The sequence below is a fragment of the Priapulus caudatus genome, unplaced genomic scaffold (genome assembly GCF_000485595.1).
Source record: "Priapulus caudatus unplaced genomic scaffold, Priapulus_caudatus-5.0.1 Scaffold916, whole genome shotgun sequence".
NCBI classification, from domain to species: Eukaryota; Metazoa; Priapulida; class Priapulimorpha; order Priapulimorphida; family Priapulidae; genus Priapulus; species Priapulus caudatus.
Genome location: NW_014577977.1, coordinates 107,842 through 124,004, shown reverse-complemented (window position 1 = coordinate 124,004; position 16,163 = coordinate 107,842). Strand labels below are relative to the sequence as shown.

The window sequence follows — 16,163 nt, the reverse complement described above, 5'->3', positions numbered from 1 at the left end:
TGTAATGCTAAATAAATAGGAAGTCAACTTACTACCAAAGTCTCTCTTTCACCTATTATTGCCGACAATTTCCTGTAAATGCCGTCCAAATGCTCATCTGTAAACACACGCCGCCGCCATTGCTGCTGCCGCTGCACACACAGGGGCATGTAACGTACTCCGTGGCTCATAAATATGCTCTCTAATAACATGCAAGCTTTCAAATTAACCCGGAGTAGATTCGCTAACACCCAAGGTGGACTGGCTATATTCTATGTTGTATATATAATGGGAAGGGTGGCATGAAAGTCCGACGTCGGGCTATACCACACTTTTCAAACGACCCAGTACAACCACAAAAACTTCGTTAATCCCTTTATTCTTGGGCGCATCCAACACATAACATGATAAACTTTATCTCAAAATCGAATTCGCACCAGTCATTTACTGTTTGTCTTTGAACCAGCTGCCGAAAGTTCATCCACAAACCGCCACAATCAAAAATTCCAAAACCCTGTCTCAACCATCGACGCCATATTGACGCACACTACCGATTAGATTAGGGGTCGGATTTCAGAATTACGGCTCTGCAAAACGTCAACACGGCGCCCTTTCGCCGATAAACTTCTATTCCACACTTTCAAACACCATTTGTCAACTTACCAAGTCTGTTAATGTCATATAACGTCAATCATATACCGAAATACATGCACTTTCTTGCGGGTGCAGCCATTTTTGAGATTTCTGACGTCATAATTCGCATACCGCACAAACTGCGGATGTAACGCTCATTGGTTGCTACCAGGGGAGGTAACTCACCAATTAGCTACGGGTATTATGTCAACAAACAGACACGCGGCAAACCAAGCATTGAACCATCACGGTATGATGGTATCACAAAAAAGCATGCTGTTCAGTGAGGAACAGCAGCTGTGCATTGACATAGCCAGCAAAGGCCATAACCTGGCCATTTTAGGACAGGCGGGCACAGGCAAGACGGTTGTGTGTAAACAAATACAGGGTTTACTGCGATCGCGTGGTAAACATGTGAGTGCGACTTGCACCACTGGCATAGCGTGTCAGAACTTTCAGGGAGCTATGACACTTCACCGTTGGTGTGGCGTGTTGGACGGGAGGTTTTCTATGACTGAACTGCTTGATCTGTCAAAAAATGATCGGTTCGCGGATACGTCCAAACGGATCCGAGAAACGGATGTTTTATTTATAGACGAGATATCGATGCTAAGTGCAAATATGCTGAGCCAGGTGGAATTCATATGTAGAACTGTACGAGACAGTGGACGCTACTTCGGCGGACTGCAGGTGATCGCCAGTGGCGACTTTTACCAGCTGCCTCCGGTTCCAAATGTCCTGAACCAAGACCAGGGTTCTTTCGCCTTCCAAGGTCCAGTCTGGAAGGAAGTGTTTCCACATAAGGTGAAAAGTTTATACTATTTTTGTCAATTACAGTACAATACCCCCCCCCTACACACACATGCCCCCTCCCCCCACACACACACATGTAAAGTAAGCTACAATGTATATACCCCTTCCCCAGATGCAATGCTCTCAGTAGCTAAATCTAACAATACAAACTACTACCCCCCCCCACGCACACATAAAGCCAATATCAAGCTACACTCCCCCCCCCCCCCCCCCGATTAAAATCATCTGTGTTCCCCACATAAGGTGAAAAGTTATATACAAATTTTGTCATTTACATTACATCCCCCCCCCTCCTCACACACACATTCATCTGAAGGGGCTCTAATTTCAAAACATTTTGGGGAGCAGCCCCCCGACCCCCCCCCCCCCCTTCGCGTGTCCTGTTACACGCCCCTGGTTTCGCCCCCCTAAGGACATACCCTGGCGCGACCCCCCCCCCCCATGGCCACACATACATGTAAACTAATATAACAACCCCCCACACGTCATAGACAAGCCAAGCTATACCCCCCCCCCCACACTGATACAATACTCTGAGTAGCTCTAAAACTAATAACACAATACTACTAGTAACTACTTCCTCCCACACCCACACATGCCCCTACACACAAACACTCAAGCTATAACCCATTCTTTCTTACACTTAATGTCAAATTATAAATGCCAACTGATGTTGAAGCCATATAATTTCATCTTCAAAGCATTCATGTAAAACTCACTCAGACTTGTTACCATATTTATGCTAGTTGCAAAACACTAATTTATATTATGTACATCCATATAATACATGCATTTGTGATATTGAATAATATTATTTGTATCTTATCTATTTTGAATATGCATACATGCCCCTGTGAATAAATTATTAAACAGTAAGATATGACTTATTGGTAATGCAAAACTTAGATTGGAATTATTTTCTAAGTACTATAAGTAATAAACTTAAATGCTGTATTAAATATACGTATTTGTTCTTCCTTAATATGTAGGTTATTCTTATGGAAGTTGTCCGGCAAAGTGAGCCTTTCCTTATCCAGACAATACAGCAGGCTGCTGCAGGGCACCTGACAGATGAAAGTGTCGCCATCATCAAAAGTCTGGCCAGGCCTCTGCCAACACCAACAGCTGCTGAAAAGTCTGTCAAACTGTTTTCTCTTAACCATCAGGTATTAAAATACAACAATACATATATGCATGAATATTTGCTTTAACATTGATTTGTTTGGATCTTGTCCGGATAAGTACTCAGAAAGTTCTGGACCAATTTTAACGGCGCTTTGCATACAGGTAACATGCATGGGAGGTATTATTAGTTCACAGCGTGAACAGTTCTAGTTAGATACTGGAATGGATATATATAATATTGTTTCACTAACAATTTCTTTAAATACTGCTTTGTATTTCAATAAATGTTTTCTTTTACTTAATTAGGTGGACAAATACAACAGAGATTGCCTGCAGGAACTGCCAGGGGAGCTGAAGGTGTATGACAGTGAGGACAATGGGGAGGAAAAGCATTTAAAGACACTAAAGGCGCCAAAGACATTGTGCCTGAAAGCCAAGTGCCCTGTGATGTTGGTCAGAAATTTTTCAGATGAACTGGTGAATGGGAGCAGGGGAATTGTGGAAAAGTTTGAGGACAGTGCAGTGACAGTGAAATTTGAAAATCCCAGTATGACCGTCCGATTGACGAGAACGAAATTTTCAGGTACACTGCGCAATCACAGACACACTTGATCTGATTGGAAAGCACGAACACTCAAATAGTTTATACTATACGTGTAATATTAGCAGACGCACTCTCGATACAGGCGTCATATGTCGGTACATGCTCAAATTAATGTAAATTATTGAAAATCAGTATTTATTTTTGTATGAACATGTTTTGAAAGTTACATCTATACTCGCTTTAAGTATTCTTTGTTTCCCTTTTCCCCTAATCATCTATTAGTCATGTTGTCCAACAAAATTCATATCTGAACATAAAATAAATATTTTTCTTGTACATCCCAATAAATTGTTTGGATACGGGTCATTTTAATGCTGTGGTCAAGGGGTACCAAACAATGCTTTATTTTTGGCTTTGCAGTACAGTTCACTGGAAGTCGCCACGCCATATATTTCTCCATGTCTAGCAAAATAGAATAAACTAGCATTTGCCACAGATATGTCCGTGCCTCAAAGAAATACCTGTTTATTGCAGAAATGTCCACCAGCAAAAATAAAAAAAGTAGATTTTGACTGTATATTCGAGGATGACAATCGTTATGGTTAGACCGTTCCCTGAAATCTAGACCACTTTTATAGTTAACATCTTTTGCAGGTTTAAATATACTTATTGAATACCAAAATAGTTCGGAGTTAACAAAAGCCACCTTGCTTTTTTTAGTGTATGACCCTGTGCAGAAGGTGGACATAGCCTCCAGACTCCAGCTGCCTTTAGTTCCGTGCTACGCCATAACAATCCATAAAGCCCAGGGAATGACACTTGACAGGTAAAATACCACTATTGTGAATACTTGCTTTAAATTTATTATAGTGACCTATATCCTGTCTGTAGCTCATTATGCTCCCCCCACCCAAACAAAGTTAGGGTTAAACACATTTCTAGGTGTTTTTACAACCCCCCTCCAGTGAACAGTTCTAGTTGCTTGTGTTATACATTTGGATGCATACTTGAGACCCAACAAATTCTAATTTCAGAGTCGAGATCGACTGTCGAGGTATTTTCAAGTCTGGACAGCTTGGTGTTGCCCTGGGACGTGTGAAATCATCTGAGGGTCTCCGTGTTGTAAATTTTGCAAGGAGACATGTACCACCACAACCTGCCTGTCTAGATGAGTTTTATGCAGTGGAGTCGCAGAATTTTGTGGAGAACCGAACATGCTGCAGAGACAAAGAGTAAGATTTTTTATATTTAATATTCTTGTGCATTCTACAAACAAGTCACGTGTGCAATGAAATCTATCTATGTGAACTGCTAAAAAGTATTTCACATTTCAATTTAATCTGTCAAGGTCTAACATAAATTTCAGATTCTACACTACCATTTTATTATTTTAGGCTTTCATTTTCACTCTCAGCACATCGTTTGAAAGAGTTGAAGGTATTCATGCACATATATGATATGCGTACCATATAGTGTGTTACATGTGGCACTTTGCCAGCTATTTTGCAATGAACGTCACGAACAGATATAAACACAGTTGTTTCATATGCCACGACTCAATTACAGGCGAATTTGCTTTGACGTAGTATCTAGTCGTACAGAGTCTTCACTCTTTCTTTTCCCTGTCCTCGGTCGTCGAAAAGGCATTGCAGGTTTTTTTCGTTCGGAAAGACAGTTGCTCTTTTTCGAAACGATGGTTTGTCCTAATACAATGCTGTTCATACTTTTTCTGTAATTTGCGTAGTTAGGATTAGTGTTACTTCCATTGTGGAGACCGCGCTGCTGGCAGAAGATGTTTTCCACAGGATCACTGTTTATGTGACCTGGGACGATGCTTGAGGTTGAGTGATCTGCAAGGTGTTCTTGGCACATCTCTTCAAAGCCCACAATGCATGATAATAAGTCTTCCCTTGTCTGGTAAGACATAAGCTGGTTTGATTTTTCAACTCTGGTCTTTCCTTCTACTGCATGCTCCCAGTGTTGGAACCATTCCAAGACCTGTCTGTTTTGCTTTAATCTTTCGTCGGTGGCCACTGTGATAGGTCTGGTATCCTGAAAGTTGGCTATCAAGATGCTTGTTTGTGTCAAGAACTCAATAGCACCATTAAGCTTGTCCCCAGCCTTTCCTAAGTGGATCTGGTACTCGGACATGAGTCGCAGCATATCGGAGTCGAGGGCTTGCTCTGCCAGGTGATTCCTCATTTTCTCTGGACCATTGGGGTTGATATGTTGGTAGGTCAACTTTCTGTGAATTTGAATAGGGTTAGTTTGATCCCATTTGAAGGATTCTTCCCACCATTGCCAGACAATTACAAAATTGGTTGGCAAGGTGAGAGTTCTTTTCTTGGACTTTAACACATTGTTCCTAATCTTCTTCATGCAATGTGAATAGTCCATTAGGAAATGCACATTTCTGTCAGGGTTTACTGGACTCTTTGTCTTCATTGTGCTGAGGGTAGGAGTGTTGCCCAGATTCATCTTGAGAAATGACCGGTTAGATTGTGCCCCATCCATACTGATATACTTGACAATGAAGCCGAACATAGTAAGCTGTGAAATTGCTTCCCAGACCATCACATAGATTTCTGATGCATTTGCCTCTGTCACTGGAAAGTGGGCAATGGGGAAGCGAAAGCCACCAAAGCCTAAGAAAACAATTTGGAAGACATGACTTGCCAAGCTTTGCTGCTTTTTACCACTTCGGATAATTTTCATGCATTCGGATTCCTCCACCATGTCAACAAAGCCGACAAACTCTATTCCAGACCCTTTGGTTTCCATAACGAGATCTGTCTGAATAGACATTTCATCTATTAATAGTCCACCCATTCTTCCATCTGAGGGAATACGAAGCCTCTCTGCTTCTTGTAACATCCACTGACAAATTTGATCCTTAAATCCTGGGTCTTGCGGCACACAGTTTTTGTATGTTCGAAGAATTCTCTCTGATGGCAGTATGACAAGTCCACTAGATTTCAGGTCCCGATAAGTCTGAGGACTCCTTGTCCAAATTGTCAAGCAAGTACTCATTACTGACTTTGGCCACCGATTTCCTCGATGATCAGTTTGATTCGAATTTGATACTTGAGACAAGATTAAGTCAATCATCCCTTCTGTTGCATTGGGAATAATTTTCTTAAGGTCTTCTCTTTCAAGTTTAGGGTCATTTTTTACCTCTGCTTCATGTGCATGCTTCTGCTTCATACTTTTCAATACATTGTTGCATTTGTCACACAATGAGACTAAGGGGCTTACAATTCGGAGACATTTATCCGACTGTATATGCCTCTGTTTCGAACTTTCAGGGCCTTTGACTACATAATGAACAGTGTTTTTTCCAGCAAGAGTTAATTTCCCTTGGTTCACTGGCGCACCGAGACAAACTTTTAGGTTGTCAACAATTATGAACACATTTCGCACGCCCAGTTCGTCACATATGTAATTTGTGTCAACAAATAAATGCTCGCTTATTTGCACTTCTTCAGTTCCTATACATAGACTCCATATTTTGTCTTTGAAGATTAGTGTTTTACATATTGGATTTCGATCGCAAATAAGTTCAGTAGGACAAGAAATGTGTACTTCTCTTGGGTTGTCCTTGGTTACTCTGTACTCACTGGATGGGATACAGTTTTTGATCATGTTTGTGTCGAATACTGACTCCACATTACTTTGTTGAGTTTGATTCCACGCCAACCCCTTGTACGTTCGCACTTGTGCATTGTTCTCACTCAACCGTTGCCTCTCGACTGTCACATCGGAAAATAACTTGGCTACAAGTTTACAAAAAACTTGCATGTTAGCAGCTTCTTTTCCTGACAACTCACATTCTAGCTGATACTGGCTATGAACGTCATTTCGAATTATGCAGGATCTCTCTTGTCTTGTTAGCCTGTTCAGAATCCTGCGAATAAATACATTGTGTCAGTAACTTCTAATAGTACACCAATATACAACATATTAAAATCGTCTGATTAAGGTGGGTGGATATATAGGTGAACGCCAAATTTTCCGGGTTAATGACAACACCAGGATCGTGCACACGTGTAGAACAGACCAACCAAACTCGGAAGAAATAAATAAATATGGGGATCACTGTGCTTGTTTTTGAAATAATCCTCTTCCAAATGTCATAGTTTGTCATAAATGAAATTTTTTTTTACTCAAATTGTCTCAAAATAGCTTCTTAGAGCCTTGTACAAGTGTGCACTTCCTGTGTACGCTAGAATTCAGGGAGGTAACTTACCTACACATTCTCCTTAATTAGCTTCAGTAATATATATAATATATCTGTTATCCATCTTTGGGAATCACTTTACATTGTATACTTGTATAGTAAGAACTGGATAAAACTCTAGTGCGTTAAATAATAAAGACGATGACTTAGTCATACTTTATATTTTATGTTTACAGATGCAACAAAGAAGATGGTGACAGTGGTGCGGCTAACACACCAGTGTGCGATCAGTTAGAGGACGACATTCCATCAGATGAAGATGATGAGATCCAGGCGTCGATGGACGATGCATTCTTAGCTGCGTGGGACATTCCTGACGTTCCTGATCAGTATTTGGTGTACAGCACGGACAAAGCTGTAACCCTCCTGACTGAAGTTATACAAAATGTAGAGCTGATGGAAATCCAGAAAAAAGTAAACGTCCAGATTAGAACTCTGTTAGAAGACCATCATCCTCGTGTAGATGATTTTTGCAAGCGGGTTGAACGATGTGTTGCAGAGTTCTATACAAATAGCATGACAGACACCAAAAACGCCAATAGTAGTGAATTTTATTCGCAATGTCATGTCTATATGACCAGCAAGTCATATCAGTCTGCTATGTTACAGCTGTTTCCAACTGGTCCTTTGACAGAAGACAAGACTTATATTGCTTTCAAACTCACGACAGACATTAGGACACATTTGCTGAAGGCGAAAAGCTTTGAGACCCTTGCCAGGAAGACCGTTGACAGTGGATCAAATCCTAGATTCAAAGAAGACTTCCAGACTTGTGCTGAAGGGGCAACAGCCAAACTAAGATATGTAGCGGGCTATGCATTTGCCAAATTGCGGTGGCAGAACACAACGCTGTTGAAAGCCAACTTGCACAAATCTTCCGATTCTGCGGACCAGACAGTGAAGCGAACAACAGTTAAACTGGAACTGTTAGACAGTGCTATTAGAACGCAATTACAAATGGAGGCAGAAACCGGCGACTTAAAAAGCCTGAAAGAAATCCAGGAAAAGCAGAATGTGCGACAAAGTCTGACTCATGTCTCTGATGCTGCGTATGAGTTTACAGAAACACTGTGTAAGGAAATACTGGAATTGCAAACAGTATCAAAGTTACATATATATGGCAAAAAGATCCATGACCACACAGTGGAGACGCTGAACCAAAACAGCGAACTTTTTAGTTTGTGGGTAACAATCTTTGTCAATGAAACCACAGATTCTCTGGGGCCAAAATCAGGCCTTATTCCTGACATCGTAAATGACTTGTGTTTCCGTGTCGATATAACTGTGGAACTATTCCATGATTTCATTGAGAAGTTTACAAGAGTCCTCACCAATCAGTTTAGGAAAGACATTCTATTGACATGGGATGTACAGAAGAAGGCGGCGCATCGCAAGGAGGTCCTTGAAAAGAAAAAGAAAAAAGAATCTGTTGCTGCCATGGCTGACATCAAGGTGATGAAGCAGGGTAAAAGTTCGGAGCAGCAGTACTCACACCATCTGCTTAAAGCAAATGTCATCAAGGATCCTGACACGCTGAAGTCATATAAGAAAGATGACTTGAAATATCTGTGCAACAGATATCATGTACGTGTGAATCACAAAGACAACAAGTCGGACATGATTTTAAAACTTTCAGCCGAGATCCTCAAATCCGATGCTGCTGCTGAAGAATTTGTTGCCCAGACTACGGGTTCAAAGAGACAGAGGATGAGCACTGACGAATCCAGAGCTGGCACATCACACGAACCGATGGCTGTTGATGAACCTGGCCCCTCTATAGAGACAACAGACCCTGATGATAGCGACACATTATGTCCAGTGTGCAATGGAGACTATTCTGATGGAGGACAGAGTATAGCATGTGATGTTTGTGAGGCTTGGTTGCACAGAAAATGTGCAGGCCTTGCCAATGCCAAGAAATGGAAGAAGTGCAGCAATAGTTTTTGGAAATGTCCACATTGTGCTGAGTAAAGTATTAAAGTGTTTATGGACCCCATGTAGGGCCAAAGTGTTGTGGACCCCCATGTAGGGCCAAAGTGTTGGTGGACCCCATGTATGGCCAAAGTGTTGGTGGACCCCAATGTCATTCTGCTCATTCATGATGGCCTTGAAGTTCGGCTGCAGATGCGTCGACGCGATCCTGAGAGAAGCCAGCAAGTGGGCGTCCGTGAGAGCAGTGCGCTTGTTTGACTTGGTATTCTTCATCTTTGAGAAGAACTGCTCTGCACAATAAGTGGAGCCAAAGAGAGAAACGAACTTCTGAGCATTCTGGGTCAGGTTGGGGAAGGTGGCGCGGGGCAGGCTCTTGTAGAAGTCGACCAGTTCCTTGCCAAGAAACTGTCCCTTGAGCTCGAGGCTGGCCTGCAGGTCGCACAACTCCAACTGCAGCTCAATCGGCGCCTGAGACACGTCGAAGTTGAACGGCACACTGAAGAGCTCGAAGTCGGTGTTCCTCGCGCGGAACTCCTTGAACCTCGTGTCAAACTCCTTCTGCAGTTTGCAAATCTCGGCCGCGTAGCGCAAGCTACTGAACTCGCCGCCATCGTGCTCCTTCTGGCTCTTGAGGGAGGGGAAGTGGGCCAGATTTCCTCTTTCGAGCTGAACTTGCCACAGCTGCAGCTTGGTCTGGAAGGCCTTGATGTGGGCAAACAGCTCGTGGACCAGCTTGTTGCGGCCTTGCATAGCCACGTTGAGGGTGTTCAGCTTCTCGGTGATGTCAACGAGGAAGGCGAGGTCACAAAGCCACTTTTGGTCATCCAGCTCGAGTGCCGGGATGCCCTTCATGGCGAAGAACATGGACAGCTCCTCCCTGAGGACCCAGAAGCGCTGCAGCGTTTGTCCCTTGCTCAGCCAGCGCACACCGGAAAAGTAGATGACATCGCCGTAGCTGGCATCCAACTCCAGCAAGAACTGCCTGAACTGCCTGTGGTTCATGGCATGGGAGCGGATGTGATTGACATGGCCGACAACCTTACTCATCACTTCCTTGAAGCTGACATCGAAGATCTTGGCGCAGAGGGCCTCCTGGTGGATGATGCAGTGGCACCACACCAAGTGCTCGTGCGACAGACCCTGGCGGTTCAACTCCGCCATCACATGGCCCTGGAGACCGCGACCCGTGCCCAACATGGACGGTGCGCCGTCCGTGGCAATGCCGATGAGACGATTGAAGTCCAGTTTGGCATCGTTCATGGCAGCTTTCAGCTCGTTGAAGATGTCTTCGCCCGTGGTGGTGCTCTTCATGGAGCGGACAGTCAGCAGCTCCTCCGTCACGTTGAAGTTGGTGTCGATGCCGCGCACGAAGATGGCCAGCTGGGCCGTGTCCTTGACGTCCGTGGACTCGTCGAGGGCCAAGGCGAAGTAAGAGAACTTTGTTGCCAGGGAGTGGAGCTGCTCGGTCAGGTTCTTGGACAAACTGTCGATCCTTCTTGTCACTGTGTCATTGCTCAGACTGATCTTGTTGATGACGGCGACCTTCTCAGGGCACATGACGTCGAGGGCAGCCAGCATGCACTCCTTGACAAACTCTCCATCTGAGAAGGGCTTCATGCGCCTCGCAATGATCGCGGCCACCTTGAAGCTGGCCTCCGTGGCAGCCTTGCTGGTGTTGCCCTGCCTGACGAAAAGGTTCTGTTGGCGGCCGAACTTGTTCATCAGCTCCTTGGCCTTGTCCTCGCGCTGCGGTCCCGCCAGACCATTGTAGTCCTTGCCGTGCTTGGCTTCGTAGTGCCTCTTGATACAGTCTCTTTTGGGCCAGGACACCTTCTCATTGCAGATCAAGCAGATAATGTTGCCTCTGTCTTCCACGAAGAAAAATTCGTTGGTCCAGCACTCCTTGAATCCGCGGTTCTCCTCGGCGATCTTTCTCTTCCTGGTGGGGTCAGCCATACTGTTTGGGGGTGGAGTGAAGCCTCGTGTGAGCTAACTATCGTCGGATCTATATATAATATTATATATATATAAATGACAAACAAGGTACAATATGTACTCACAGTATATAAATGACAAACAAGGTACAATATGTACTCACAGTGTGTGCAGCAGGGAATCATGCAGGGAAGCTATACAGTATGTATACACAGTATGTCACCGGATATGTTGGCAAAACTCAAGGCAGCTATGGTGCATGTATTATTAACGGGGGTGTTCCCGCTTGTGCTCCCAATTGTGCGCACATTGGCGCATCAGGGCGAGTTTACCCACCACCCCCGTTAATAATACATGCACCCTATGATGCATCATAGCTGCCTTGCGTTTTGCCAACATATCCGGTGACATTACGCGTGCGCACGCCACATGATTTGAAATGTAAATTCAATGAGTGCTGACTTTGAGGAATAACAGTATAAATACCTGGTGTAAAGTTGTGGAATTGTTCAAAAAGATAGGTGAGATGTCCATGTTGATATATAAGTGTTAAAAAGCCCGATCATTTTACGTTTTGGGGATAAATTTTTGGTCACATCAGCCGGACCATTTGCTTAGATTATTCTATGGGATCATGTGCTATAGCCCTGCGGCAGCGATCCGCGGGCTATAGTACTAGAGCTACTGGCAACCCTATGTGAGAATGTGTTACGTCATCTTAGTGCGGCCAGCTAGCTGTGCCGCACTCAGACGCTCACTGTGCCGCATGCGGCACGCGTGCGGCAGGTTGAGAAGCACTGGCATAGACATATATATCTTTCGGATTCTACATATCCATCGATATTGCATCCATGCATATATCATACCACTGTGTTGTAGTGCATAGAACTGTAAGGTTGTTCGATGTGACGAGTCAAAAGCAGCAAAGATTACTTTCCATCGAACGTCTACCACGCCAACGTGGCGAACCGTCTACCACTCCAGTAGTCAGTAGTACGGACGTCGGTGTTGTTTACTGTTACTCACTACACAACAAATTGTGTTTACACAGGTCTTCTAACCGCTTGCAAATACCGTGTTTGCTTGCAGCTAGTAGTAGTACTAGCTCTAGTACATAGTACTATATAGTATTAGTAGTAGTACTAGTAGTCTCTAGTGTATGTGTCATCTCGCTTCTTCTGCACAGATAGGCCTGCAAGCATTTCACGACTTATACTGTGTAGACGCAATTGCTTTTAGTTTGGTTAGTAACATATAGAGTCGTCAACTGTATGCGATGCTTTTTCTATATGTAAAACTAGCATCCCAGTGAAATACCGTTCACCTGCTTCATTGGCAATGTCATCCGTTAACTGAATGAAGGCTGTATGTGTAGAATGACGTCATGGACCGTATAATCAATCGCTCAATTCAGCAGTTGCGGCGTTTCCACAAGCCTTTTCACTACGCACGTAGGTAGACATTTCATAGAAATGGTAGTAATTGTTTGTTTGCTGGTCGGCGCGCTTGGTTTCCCTCTAGAAAAGCGAGTTACCATTTTTGGTGTTTCATGCCCTGACATTATTTTCGAACATATCGCCTTTCGTCATTATTACGTCGTCATTGTTTGTATATAGGTGAACATTTCTATTTACACGAATAGAGGCATATTATTTCCGCATGCATTATTATAAAACCCAGCTCATGTATTCGCTGCAGCTGCCGCTCGTTACATGAAGCCGCTGACCGCATAATAAAATAACAATTCATATAAAACTTATACAACACAGTGTAGAAGTAGGTGTTGACACTTTTATTGATATTTTCATTGAAATTGCAAAGAACAGCAGCTCAATGCAGCTGAGCGTTTCATTGTATCGCGTAAAATTATCGACCGCTCGCTGGCAGTTATGGATTCGTGGCGCCGGCTATGCATTCGCACACGGATCCATATCTGCCAGCGCTGCATACGTCATATGACGTTTCCGCGGTTGCGTGCGCCTTGCGCGAACGCGCGCAAGATTCTGCGCTCAGCGCTTCGGATCAACACCTTTCGGCAATGCTTCTCTAGTCTCATCTGGATGTTTTGGATATCCCGTCTACATTGAGGAACGGGTCGTATTATGCGCTCACTCCCGTTTACAAGTCTGTCTAAACTGCCGTTGTGGTAACCGTAGTATTTCAGCGTAATATGAGGGGAAAAAGTGCCTGTCGGGAGGACTGGCAGTTTCGTAGAGATGGTGGCCCGAGCAAAAACTTGGTGTGTTAGGCCTGCGGGTCGGAACTATTTTCAAACGCTGCGGCGGCAGGGGAGCGATTTTTTCTCGTTCTAACGCTTTGAAAGCTGACGGGAGCGAAATCGCTCGCCACTCCCGTGTATCTTTTTCGCTGCAGTCCAGACTCCAGGTGCGACAACACTTTTTCAGCCAGAGAGTGGTGCAACCCTGGAATAAACTGCCGTCGCAGCTACCACGACTAACGAATTTAAGGCCAGAATCGACCGATTCATGAAATCACCAGATATGGGTGCACATTAGGCTAGGCCTATTACTACCCATTATCCTAAAGCCCTGGTCACAACGAGCCCACGACGCATTTGTGCAACGACACGACAGAAAATTTGGGCAAATCGTGGGTCATCGGGCGTCGTCGCAAGACAGTCCTACGAAATTTTGAGCATCGTGGCATCGACTTGCCCAGCTCGGACTCGGGCTCGCACAACATTGCAAGTCTGTCGTGCGTTAGTCTTGCGAGTCTTGCAACATATTTTCGTTTTTTGAGGGGTATATAGCTCGGGCGAATGAACGCTTGGAATTAAAAACTGCCTGTCGGCGCTGAAAGAGGATGGCTATTCCACCTGAGCGACTACGCGTGGCCCTGCTGAGGGGGCGTCTGGAGGAACTCCAGCACGAGCATAATATAGTGCTGTTGGCGTTGATCCGGGCCCGGGAGCAGCGCAGGAACCGGTGAAACCCCCGACGTTGGTGGGTTCAGCCGTGGATTGAGCGGCGCCTGATGTTTGGGCAGTATAGTACTCTGATGCAAGAGTTAGAGCGGGAATCTGCCGGTGACTTCGTGGGGTTCATGCGGATGGAGTCTGGCATGTTTCACGAGCTGTTGCTGAGTGTCGCCCCTCGCATAACCAAGGGCCAACTGCTAGGCTTACCACCTTTCTCTTGTTTGTTTTCTTCTTGAGAGGCATCCTGTATACTAACTTTGATGAAATGAAGTGACAAATGTCAGAAATTTGGGCAGCACTTCGCTGTATTCACTGGAAAATCTCTGCAGCAAATGGCATGCAACAGACCGGGCCTTGTTATATAGTCGGGAGACGGACGCGCGAGTGACCCACGAGTGACTCACGAGTGACCCAAGAATGACCCACGACTGTTGTGCGCGAGTCGCACGACTGTAGCACGTGCATCCCACGAGTGAACCACGACCTGTTCACGTGAAAAACAGCCCCCCGACAATGCCCGACAACTCACGACTGACGCACGACTGACTTGCGACACACCCACGACATATCCTTTTTTTCTGTTGCGTCCCCATTGCCAAACCATCTTTGATGTGTCGTAGCCCTTGTGACCACTCAAAATACATTTCGGGCATGTTGCAAGATCTGGCCACGACAAATATTTTATGGGTCCACCACGACAAAATTTCGTACGATCCGTTGTGACCGCGGGGCTTTAACACATTGAGCGCCACAATTTTTCAAAACAGTAACGAGCCAGCGCCCACAATTTTTGGAGTTTTGACGAATTTCATTTTTTGGGGAAAAATGAACTAGTAAGGCTAGAGCATCCTTTTATATATGTTTCTAAAGCTGGTGATATGCCTGAACCAATAAAAGAAACCTTTTTGTGATATCTCTCTTTGTATTTTTTCACCAAGTATTTGAAAATGGCTTGATTTCACAAAAGATGCTAAATTTCAACAAAAAACTGAGAAAACGAACTTTTTAGATTGCACATATGGGCAATTCCACGGTAACGTAATTACAATTCAGATAAATTTTGGTCTTTGTTATACCTGCCATGGCTTAGTCCAACAGCTGAACTGATGAACCAAACCCTTATTAGTTCTGCTGATACCCCTGCTTTTTTGGAAAAAACACAGTTCAGAGAAATCCCTTACACGGGAGTGTGTGTGACTAAGAAAGTGTCGGTAACGGAATTACGACAGAAAATAGGGTCTTATTTTTACCTCAACTTTCAGAGGGAGTTTTCTGAAATCTATAATAGGAGGGCAACAGGTTTTCCATGAAATTTGTTTTCTCATGTGTGATGACTAGACTGGTGGCTATAATTTGGCTCATATATTCATGGATATCCTGCAGGCAGTGTTTTTCCAAAAAAGACCGGTAACAGAATTACGAAATGGTAACGGAATTACGCCTTCTGAAATTATCCTAAAATGAGCCACATTTTCAATATCAAGTTGGCTAAAATGAACATTGTGAACACTTCCTATGTTTCTGGCTTTACAATGAACCATAATACGTCACATAAATGTGCGATAAACAACCATAATTCATGATATTCCTGCTAAAAAAAACTACTTTAATTGAACAAGAACATGAATATTTCAAATTGTTGGCGACTACATGGAAGTAAGTCTTTGTCATATGATCAGTGGGTTGTTCTGGCTAGATAGGTTGTTTGCAGTACCTTCTTTGGGCTACCATTCTCTGTGTGATTTACATGGTAACGGAATTACTTTCACCTACTGCTTTATAAAGAAATTGTTAAAATCTTCAAATATTACATACAAAACAGATATTTTTGTTTAAATTCCACTTAGATTCACTCTGAGACCTTTCTATCTATCAGCAGAAGTTATTATAATCCACATTATGTATGATTCCACCTGTTGAGCCTGCCTAAAATGTTAAATATTGACGAACAAAGGAAAACTAGAAGAAAGTCAACAAACTTTAGTTTACAGTCCATGAAAGAAAGAAAGAAAGGTTGAGTATTCCAG

The 16,163-nt window shown here is 43.9% G+C and overlaps 2 protein-coding genes across 2 annotated transcripts; one reads left to right on the top strand and one right to left on the bottom strand.

Annotated features, from left to right (window-relative positions):
* The first annotated feature begins 867 nt into the window (after positions 1-867).
* Positions 868-4,330, top strand: LOC106814381 (ATP-dependent DNA helicase PIF1-like). Its single transcript, XM_014818690.1, has 6 exons — positions 868-970; positions 1,208-1,416; positions 2,415-2,591; positions 2,857-3,133; positions 3,749-3,920; positions 4,129-4,330. The coding sequence occupies exons 1-6, from the start codon at positions 868-870 to the stop codon at positions 4,328-4,330; spliced, it is 1,140 nt and encodes a 379-aa protein (XP_014674176.1).
* A 5,093-nt stretch (positions 4,331-9,423) lies between these two features.
* LOC106814380 (general transcription factor II-I repeat domain-containing protein 2-like) lies at positions 9,424-11,219 on the bottom strand. Its single transcript, XM_014818689.1, has 2 exons — positions 9,589-11,219; positions 9,424-9,553 (listed from the first exon to the last, which is right to left on the bottom strand). The coding sequence occupies exons 1-2, from the start codon at positions 11,217-11,219 to the stop codon at positions 9,424-9,426; spliced, it is 1,761 nt and encodes a 586-aa protein (XP_014674175.1).
* Between the last annotated feature and the right edge of the window lie 4,944 nt (positions 11,220-16,163).

Bases quoted from the DNA above. Each gene is read 5' to 3' on its own strand.
- LOC106814381 (XM_014818690.1), top strand. From the start codon at position 868: ATGGTATCACAAAAAAGCATGCTGTTCAGTGAGGAACAGCAGCTGTGC. The intron at 971-1,207 runs GCAAGACGGTTG...TTTTATTTATAG, and splicing joins TTTAGGACAGGCGGGCACAG to ACGAGATATCGATGCTAAGT. The intron at 3,134-3,748 runs GTACACTGCGCA...CATCTTTTGCAG, and splicing joins GACGAGAACGAAATTTTCAG to GTTTAAATATACTTATTGAA.
- LOC106814380 (XM_014818689.1), bottom strand. From the start codon at position 11,219: ATGGCTGACCCCACCAGGAAGAGAAAGATCGCCGAGGAGAACCGCGGA. The intron at 9,554-9,588 runs GTTCGTTTCTCT...CTTATTGTGCAG, and splicing joins CTGACCCAGAATGCTCAGAA to AGCAGTTCTTCTCAAAGATG.